Source organism: Copadichromis virginalis, linkage group LG4 (genome assembly GCF_057382275.1).
Source record: "Copadichromis virginalis isolate Kocher_CV1m ecotype Utaka linkage group LG4, C_Virginalis_male_GT1.1, whole genome shotgun sequence".
Taxonomy (NCBI): Eukaryota; Metazoa; Chordata; class Actinopteri; order Cichliformes; family Cichlidae; genus Copadichromis; species Copadichromis virginalis.
The window spans coordinates 34,660,629-34,670,793 of NC_140621.1; the positions used below are offsets into that span (position 1 = coordinate 34,660,629).

The following is a 10,165-nucleotide window of genomic DNA, read 5'->3' on the forward strand; positions in this document are numbered from 1 at the left end:
GTTTTCACCAGGAAAACAACCTGGGTGGATTCTGATGTTTTTTTCAAAGTAAATGTAAATATGTGTTTTAAATAGAGATGCTCCAATCAGCGTCTTTAGCTTCATATAAACTTTAAAAATCATCGAATCGTTAAAAATCAAAGATCGTCGAGTCTCTGACCACATCACGCTGTGTCCTCTGTGTTTTTCTCACTGTGGTGTTCACACAAAGGTAACCCCACCCCCCTCCAAGTCCAGCTGATCTCTTGTTCACTCATTGCAACTACAAATTTCTCCTAAAGAGGCTACATCAAAGAAAAAACACTGTTTTGTGGACACAGTGTCGCTGATACACAGGGGTTAGAGTGGGATTGGGCTGGTGGGGGGTGGGTATATTTCCTGGGTCTTTACCGTACAATATAAAGCGCCTCGAGGTGACTCTTGTTGTGATTTGGCCCTATAAATTTATATATATATAAAACTGAATTGAATTAATTTATACTTTTGTATAAAAACTCTTAGCTGTGCATTTTCACTTCTCAAAGCTGAAAACATCGGGACCAGCTCTGCCCTCGTCACCATTACAGCTCAGTGTGGGACTTCAGCACTGTAACTTTCATACAGCACTTTCTGTGGACTCCTGTAGTGATGGCTAAATGCTAAAGTATTAAGATTCCAGTCTTATTGTGAGCATGAACTCTGACACGAATGGAAGGATTGAAGGCTCAGAGTGTGCATGCAGCCGTGTGTCACCGTCTGATTGGTTGAGGTGGGAGCAGCTGGAAACAAAGCCGAGCTGCAATAAAAATGAACTCTTAATATTAAAAGCTGCCGATCAAATGTAATCACTCATTAACTGGAGGTGGGCTTTCAGGATCGCCGTGGCCCACTTTAACCCTTGGAGCCAGAAAAAATCTCGTGATGACCTCGAAAAGTCGAATTAATCCAAGTCTCATCCTCCAAAACGCTCATTTACATTTTACCACGGTCCTACTTATTGGGTACGCCATCCTTTTTTACGGTTGGAGCATCACTACTTTCAAACATCTTGTTTAGGTTTGATAATAATAATGATAAAAAAAATCAGCTTTATTGTTATAGTAACAAAACATGACTGAAAATAAAGCTTTAGCTTCCACATCCCAGCTTTGCATTAGGCGTTTTCATCATGTTAACACTACGTTCTTAAAGCGACATGTGGTGTGGAGAGTCTGCCTCGTTTCGCCGATGACGAAAGTCTCTACCTGATGATCTACAGTGTTTTTTTCTCGTGAGAACGCCCCTCAGGAGAGCGGCCTCTTTGTAATGTCCTGCTCTGTCAGGTAGTAGTTCAGGTATCCTCCCAGAGCACCGACCGCCACCGCCGTCATGTGACTGGAACAGCCGTCTGGCAGATGAAAGCAAACAGAGTTTATCAGACAATAACAAAAACCTCAAATCAGATGAAGTACTTAAGGTGGTAAAGACTGTTCATGCCAGCTTCACACATAACAAGAAATTATCAGCATATGAGCTCCAGCAGCTCTGCATCCAACTGCATTTTTAATGTGACCTCCGCTGGCTTCACAACACCAGCGTTCTTCAGATTTCCTCCAAACCTACAAACGTAACAACAAGCTTCTTTAGCCACAGTGGCTGAAGATCAGCTGATGTGATTGTTACGATCTTGTCATGCTTCTGGGTCATTTGATCCAGCTCTGAGTTTATTGTGTTTTTGTGATTCCTGAGATGTTATGATTGAGTTTTCTATCATTCAGTATTGAGTTCAGTCCTTTCCATGTCACTGAGTTATTGGTCATTTCTGGTCTGTTAGGTCCCTTTTGTGCCTTTGTCGTCGTGTCTCCTGTGAGAATCTGTCTTGTCGTCTGTGTTTGTGTTTCGGTGTCTCGCTCCCTCAACCTCTGTGTATGTCTTAGTCGGGTCATTGTTTTGCGTCTCCCTTCTGTGTCCACACGTTCCCCTCCTTGTGTTTCCACAGCCACTCATGTCTGTCCATGTGTGTTCTCCCCAGCCTGTCTTGTCTCTCTCTCCCTCCATGTCTCGCCTCTGTAACTGTTTGTGTCTCATCCAGTTGTCTCTCCAGTCTGTCTTGGTCCCGTGTGCTTTCCTTCCTCCCGGCTCCTGTATCATGCTGCGTGTTTTAGTCTGTGTCTTAGTGTGTTTCCTGTTTTATTTTGACAGTCTGCCATCCTGTGTTCAGTGTGTTTGCTTCCTCCCTGTCTCGTCACGCCTAATTCGTCCCAGCTGTGTTCCCCGTGTGTTTCTGCTTTTCCTAATCACCCTCGTGTGTGTGTGTGGGTGTGTGCGCATATATGTTGTGTCAGGTTCCTCTTGTCCCTTGTCCAGTTGTCCACGTCCAGGTTCTTAGTTTCATTTTTGTGATTCATGTTTTAGTCTACCTAGTTTAGTTCTATCTCCATTCGCCATTTGCTTCTGTTTTTGTGCAGCCTATGAATAAAGCAGCTCGTTTTTTGTTAAGCCTGCATTTGGGACCGCCTCATCATCACTTCCCACATTCTGCAGCTGCAGACCGTGACAGATCCTCAGCTGAGAAAAATGTAAACGGACCTGGAAGTATCTTCTCCCTCCTCTTCACTCTCCTGTGAGGCTGCAGCTGTTCCAGCAGCTCGTCTCCAATGATCTGTGAGATGATGCTCTCTGAGGAGAACAACAGAGAATGAACTGCCCATCCATCCGTTCACAATCTCTGCCCAGAAATAAGTAATTTAATACAGATAAATACAGATAATTGATTCTTGTGTAATCCACATCAGTAATTAGGAGATTTTTTTTGTTTAAAACTAATTGCTTTCAAAATACATCAAATGGGTTAATACATCAGTACAGTGCATATAAAAAGTCTGTTCCATGGCTGATTTTATTATTTATTGTATTCAAATAGATATTTAAATCTATTTATTATATATCTTACTACAGGATCCAAAACATGAACATTGTAGGAATGCAATAATAATTGTGACGAAAAGCTCCCAAAAACCTCAAATTTTCTGAACAGCCCAAAGATTTTCCATCCCTCTAGTTAAATTGTAACTCGGGTGATTTATGTTCTTCAAGGAAGTTTCAGGCTCGTAACCTGTTTCCATTATACATCCTGCCTTTGGCCAACATAAAGAATTCCCAAAGTTTAAAATGCTACAACTTAACTGAAGAATTTCATGTTGTAAACTACTCTGCATGGCTTTCAATTTTTTTATCCGGTTGTTCAGTCTGACGTCACTAGCCGTGTCTGGGTCTAAACTCCGCTGCAGGTCCATATATCAAACGATCACTGTGGCATTACTGAGAGTTGAAAAACTGTCTAAAGTCTTTCATCTTTAATAAAATGATCAGCCTTCTGCTCTACCAGGTGTAACAATTGAGTTTAACATCCAGTCATCCATGAAAACGGAATTTATGACATTTAACGGAGTTAGAAGTTAGCAGGGAGTTAGCTCGCTAGCTTCTATCTAAATACAATATAGCATGTCCTGACTGCGGGGTTTTGGAAACAAATTCAAACGTACAGCTCTGCTATCACTTCCAGCATAAATGAAGACAGAAAACTAAACAGCAGTGATGTTTGTAGGGTTACTGAAGTTGGGCTAGCTGGTATATAATGATGTGCTACGTGACCGCTAGCGACACAGCTATGTTAGCATAATATAAACAAGCTAACTTTTTTTCCACTCGATAAAAGTTAATGTGAGTGTTCTCGGTGGTCAGGAACAAATGTAATCGCATGGCAGGATGCTGTAAAAGGACCAAACTTCAGCCAGGAGAACAACTGAGATAATACATCCACAATACGAGGTTAGTCATTCATATACTGCTGCATGGGCTGGGCTGTAGTTACATCGTAAGGTTTTAAAAACTGAGCTTAAATAAATGATTAGCGGTAATAAAAGCCGAGGGAGGTCAACAGTGGTCGCTGACTGTTTTAGGAGCTTTTTGAGATCAAATAGAAGAAAATACAAAACATTAAACATGTTAACAACACAAAAGCCATATTAAACGCAGACTACTTTAGACCCGGAAGTAGGATTCGTCGCGTCATCACTGAACAACCGGATTAGCGTGTATGTGCAGATATAGAACTTTGGCAAATATGGTTAAATATGGTGTTCCTCAAGGAAGTATTCTAGGTCCTCTTCAGTTTTTATTATCCACACACAGACACCCCTTGGGCAGCATTATTATTCACCAGCATCCCTGACGACTACTTCAAACATTTATTCTTATTAAAAGTTTTCACAATAAATGAGCAGAAAATTCTGTTTGCAGTCTTTGTTTGCTGGTCTGTCCAAAGAAATCAAGAAATAAATCATGAAAAGTTTAGAAACTGTAGGTAAATTATAACAATATTTCTGAAGTGTCTTCTATAACAAATTACTGCACTTCCTCAAAAGTTTTCTCAAGAAATCTGCAGGTAATTCAGATCTCGTGCAGATTTTTCACTGACATAACGTCAGACAGAGATCTGATCGCCACGTTACTTGTACGAATGCTCTTTGTGTTTTATTTGCCTAACACATAAAAACCTGCATATTCTTGCATCAGTGGCCATCTTTGTTTCATTAAGACCTCTAAAATACACTGTTGCTATATTTATGAGGTTTGACATATTTGGTATTTTTGACTAAGAACATATATTTTAGCAGGTTTGTGATACTCACTGTCTCTCCCAAAGCAGCCCACCTCCTCGTCCTGCAGCCTCAGAATGTGCTGCAGCCAGTCGGCTTTGTGGAAGTCGGAGAATCCAGACAATCCACAAATCAGGACTGCCAACATAGAGAGGAAACTCAGAAACTAATTTATTTACAGTTCAGACATTTTTACAGTTGACTGCTCATCCAAATTCCCCCCTGTACACTTTTCAATTTAATCTAAAACAAAAATTAAATTAAAAGTCTTAAAAAGTCCTAAAACAAGAAAAAACTTTCTTTGTTACATGAATTCTCTGAAGGCGAGCCTCAATGTCTCCTGAAAAGTCAGGACTCAACATTAAAATCCCCAAATTCTACAACCAACACTCTGAATTTTGTTGAAATTCAGATTTTGTTGTGATCTCTTTTATTCCATAATTTTCTTTTATATTGAAATGGTGATGTAGTCATCAAAAAAAGTAAACGTTTTTAGTTTATCTCATTCAAAAGGACACATCAGTATTTGACAATATGGTTTTCCCATTCCAGTCAATCATTTTTATGAGTTTATCCTTAAGTTTATCATAATTAGTGGTTTATATTTATAAATTAATTCATTTTCAAGCTTTTTTGCATGAAAATATTAAAATATGAGTAAGAACATTTTTTTAAAATATGGGAATTCATTTTGCATCAAACCGGAATAACACCGGATCAGGAAAATGTGGACACTCACTGTTTTCGATGAAGATGTCGACCATCTGTTCGCTCAGACCGTCTTTGATGTCCTGGTTGGTCTTCATCATGTTGGAGCAGAAGATCCTCTGGTAGTTCTGTTCAGTCATGTTTGCTCTGGATGTTCGTGTGTCACCTTTCAGCAGATTAGTGCAGCCTTTCTGAAATGGAAATACCAACGAGTCAAACTGTGAAGCTCATAAATTCCCCTCGTACTGAAATCATGGTCCTCGCTACTTTAATCAAATATTTCTAACAGTAGTTTTGCCACCTGTGGTGTTCCCCAAGGCTCTGTCTTTGGCTCTGTACTGGTCTCACTTTAAGACAGCTTTTTATTGATTGGCTGCACATTATAAACAGAATGTCTTGGAGAGCGGGTGGGTGGGGCTTCTGTGCTCACAGCTTTTAGAGCAGCCTACAGCCTGAGCTTTTGGCTCAGTATTTTACTGGGAAAAACATACAAATGTAAAGACTCTTAATGAAAATTGTTAATGAAAATGTAATGAGTCTTACCAGGAAGTAAAATATTAAAAATTCAGCTTGGGCAGAGATAGGCAGCATTAATCTGGTATTTTGAGTTAAACCGGAGGTTCTGGGCCGATATGCAAACTCCACACAGGAGGCTCATATCTGGTTTCGAGCCTCTTTCTGTGAGGCTTCCTAAAATAAGGTTGTTTCTTTCTCCAAAATGCTTGTTAGTGTTACACACATCTGTGGGTCTTTGAGTGGTTTTACGTGTTGTTTCCATCTTTGTTTGCTCACCATTTTTCCAATCATGAAGTAGAGAAGCTGGTGGGACAGAGAGTAGTGTGGACACCCAAAACGAGTCATGGTGTCCCGGCAGGGCTTGGTGACGATGCACGGCGTCCCGTTCATCTTCCTGTCCGAACACACACACACACGACTCGGGCAGGTGAGTGTCCTCACCTCAGCTAACAGGTATTGTTACCTTCATACATAATTACACAGTAGTGAAAAACAATCCAAACTACTGACAGTTACAATGAGATAAAGAACTTTCTTTTTAGTGTAAATCAGCATTTTTAAAGTTAAAAAACAGGCTGCGGTCGGTGAATAATTTGCACAGTCCAACAATCCAAATGTAGGGGAACCAGCACAGTAAAGAGCCTCTGAAGCCGGACTCTTTGGGGTGTTGGTGTGGGTTCCTACCAGGTTCCCAGCAGCAGGGTCAGACATTTGTCACTGAGCTGCTCATCGTAACACTCAGTGGTCATGGTGGAGGGATAAACCAGGCTGGGATCTGTGGTGTACCATTCCTGAGGAATCAGCCAGAAACTCCACGACAACAGGGGCTCGAACTCTTGAGAGGAGGATGCAAGAAACGCACAAGTGTTAAAGTCTGCTAGGATCTCAACAAACCTCACCTCCACGTCTGTGCAACACCTGCCTGCTCATTTCTCTCAAGTCAGATATTTAAATTATATAATTAAACCTTAATCAATACGTCGTGATGATTAAAAACATAATTAAATACAAATTTAACTCAAAAACAGCCCCTATAAGTTCAAACAGTCTTTAAATAAGCTCCTCCTTTTTCAGGAAACACCTACAGAAGACGTCACAGCAGTGAAACTGAAATTTGTCTCTCAGCTTTCTGACTGTTGTCTGTTCTCGATGTTGTGTTCACTGACCTGTAGTGTTTCAGTGTCACTGTGAAGAACAGATTTGTAACATCACTGACACTTTTACCTTCATAAATATAAGGTGTGATAATAAAAAATACATATCTGAGACTGCCCTGAGCCTTTTCATAAAAACCATAACAGCTCCAAGAATTAACCACTAAATGGATCAGCACTGTACCTGCAGACTTTTGGGACACGGAGTCTGAAAGTCTCACCTCTGTAGTATTTTGGGTCGTCCTGTTCCAGTGCAGCGTTCGCCTTCTCCACACTTTGGTCGAGACGTCTGACCAGAGCGACGGCGGTGGTTCTCTGAGCCCAGCTGACCGGGTCGGTGTGAGGCCACGTCCGGACCGCCTCCTTCAGCTCAGCTGAGACACAAAAACAGGAAGAAAGAGTTCATTCGTAAAATAAAAGGATGTAAGTAAACTTGCTTTATGGTTTTAATTTCCTCTGCCTGTTTCCTCCTGTGGATGGACCCTCTTTCGGTTTACTTCCTGTTTTATTTTGAAAGGTAGGCCCTTAGTTGGTTTTCTGATCTGTTACTTTCTTCCTTTGTTCTTTTTCGTGCCCTCGCTTTTGTCTTTGTGTTTTCCCTCTTTTGGCTTACTTCCTGTTTTATTTCAAAGGTGAGCTCTTCAGTGTTTTTACTTCAGCCTCAGTCACACAGACCTGCAGACCAGCCAGCAGCCTTCTGGTCTCGATATTACCTGACCGGCTGGCTCTAGGTGAAGTCAGCTGCATATGCAAAGAGGTCAGCTGCACAGAAAGCCTCTGTGTGACTGCTTTGGTTGCCAACAGGTTTGCAGGTGTATCTCCTGAGTGGCATCATGTCTGTCTCTCTAAATCTGGAGCAGGCTGAGTTTGTAAATGCCGACTTACATCCACCGAGGTCTTCAAGGTCAGCTTCATGAATGATTGGTAGAAAATTGACAAAAAGCCTTATAACTTAACTGTGATTCTCACAAGGCTGCTGTGTATTGTCAACATACAGAAAATATAAAGGTTCAAATTACGTCACTTCACGGACACGGTCTGTGTCTAAAATGAGAAAAGCAGGCAGATGGTGAATACTGAGCTGTTACTTTCTGCTGTTTTCTGTTTCATAAACAGCAGAGCAGCTGTTGCACATCTGCATTTATGAGGAAAGATAATAAAGCATGAAGATGATCTCTGCTGGGCAAACAGAGCTCTGTGTGCAAACACGGCCTCACATTAAAGTCAGTTCGTTTTCCTGGTGAGAAAACAAACCACGGCAGAAACTATTTAGCCAAATGTGGCGGCGCAGCTTCAGTCAGTGTTGTGTCATTTAGTGAACTGTAATCTGCATCTTTTTAACAATGTTACACATGGAAGACCCTGACTCGTCTGCAGACACTTGCGGACTGTTCGCCGAGCGGTGGTGAGACCTGAAAACAGTGTGACGCAAAACAAAGACTGTTTGTCTTCAAAGTTGCTGAAACCAACAAGATTTAAATGTTTGTCACTGTGGAGCGGAGTAAAATATCAGAGCCACCACTCAGGCCGTCACACGCTTCCTTTTTATTTGTCCTTAGAGCATCAAACGTTCACATTAAAAACATGTTACGTGACCTGTGAGCGACTTTACAGTTTAATGCTGCACAGATTGCTGCCCCTCAGCAGGCACCTAGAAGCTGGCCAATCAGAATATTAAATGCCGTGCAGAAAATACTGGCCATCATTTTATCCTCTGTGCTCTGAATACACATGATCCCACTTTAGCTCTTTAAGAAGCTACGGCCACAAAATCAACGTTTTTTTGGGGGGGATACACTTTTTATTCTGGAAATGTTCATCATTTGTTTTTGGACAGAAGGGGTTAAAACAATAGATTTACTTTATTTTTAGATTACTTTGGGGTTTTCATTGTCATAAAATCAAATGTCAGAGCAGTAGCTGTACTGGCAGCGCTGTACTTTACTGTATTTTACTATAAAATAAAACAGATCAGTGAAAAGTCTGAGAGTGAAGCAGAAAATGTGTCACTTTCAGGCACTGCGAGACAAAAACCTCTGAGTCGACACTGAGGTTAAAAGCATTTCACTTTAAAAGCTTTCGCATATTTGTATAACCTGTTCGATCTGCACCTGCATCTCAAATCAGTGAGTTTCACCAAAACAAGCAAACCATAAACAGCTGTTATTCTCCAGATGTTTTCCTGCAGCTGGTAAACAGTCCTACCCTGCAGTATGACGAACCCCACCACTCCGTCCAGGTTGATGTGCTCATGCTGCCGCTCCAGGAAGGACACTCCGCGGGAGAGGCTGCTCAGGATGTCATCGATCACCTCCGCCCGAGAGCCGCACACTGCGGCAAACAGAGCCAGCGCTGCGGCCAGCCGGAGCACCGAAACCCGCATCATCCGGTCTGAGGTCCGGGACAGCTTCAGTCTAGCAGGGAGACCGAGAGAGGCGGAGGAGGACAGCCTGTCTCCGCTTTAACACGGGGGGAGGAAAGTCAAGGGCTCAGCATGGGGGAGGAAATATCCATGACGTCAGAGGGGCTCACGAAATGACATTTTATTTTTACTGCGTTTAATTTGAATTAATATTAGAATAAAAATAATACACCAAGAAAAGCTCACCTTACCTCCTAAGAGGATTTAAAGTGATGTGCAGTGAAACCATTTACACGTTTATTTAACCGAAACCAAAAAACAAAATTACATTTTAAAAAAGTCAGTTAGTGGCCTGAAAGCTGCAACGCATGGAAGACAAAAGCTGTTCAAAAAGTGGAAAATGTACACAGAATTAATATCATATTTCCTTGCAGTTTCCCACAGTGAGGTGAGGTTTATGTATGCGGGATTTTCCAGTGGGGCGGCGCAGGGAGCCAGAATATTTGACCACAAAAGGTTAGTATAGAAGATCAGTCTGGTTTTAAAATTATTTACAAGCGGAAGTAACAATAAGTAAATTTCTCAATAATTTGCTTACAATGTAAATGATTTTGTAAATACAACGTACAAAGAAAAATTAGAAATCTGAAGGCAGTTTTCTTATTTCAGTAATGTTTAATTTTTTGGTTCTTTTGTTTCTGTTTGTTTGTTTTTGTTTATGTGTGCAGGGCATTTCCAGGATAATAAGTCAGACTATTTCATCAGAAAAATACAGTGTGGACAGCACGAGTACAATTTTCAGGCTC

General features: G+C 41.3%; 1 protein-coding gene across 1 annotated transcript; it reads right to left on the reverse strand.

The window, feature by feature from the left end:
* Positions 1-1,047: 1,047 nt before the first annotated feature.
* On the reverse strand, positions 1,048-9,485 carry lg4h16orf89 (linkage group 4 C16orf89 homolog). Its single transcript, XM_085455067.1, has 8 exons — positions 9,203-9,485; positions 7,219-7,371; positions 6,528-6,678; positions 6,120-6,237; positions 5,359-5,518; positions 4,653-4,757; positions 2,548-2,637; positions 1,048-1,366 (listed from the first exon to the last, which is right to left on the reverse strand). Exons 1-8 carry the CDS (start codon positions 9,381-9,383, stop codon positions 1,263-1,265), a joined length of 1,062 nt encoding a protein of 353 aa, XP_085311193.1. The 5' UTR covers positions 9,384-9,485; the 3' UTR covers positions 1,048-1,262.
* Positions 9,486-10,165: the final 680 nt, after the last annotated feature.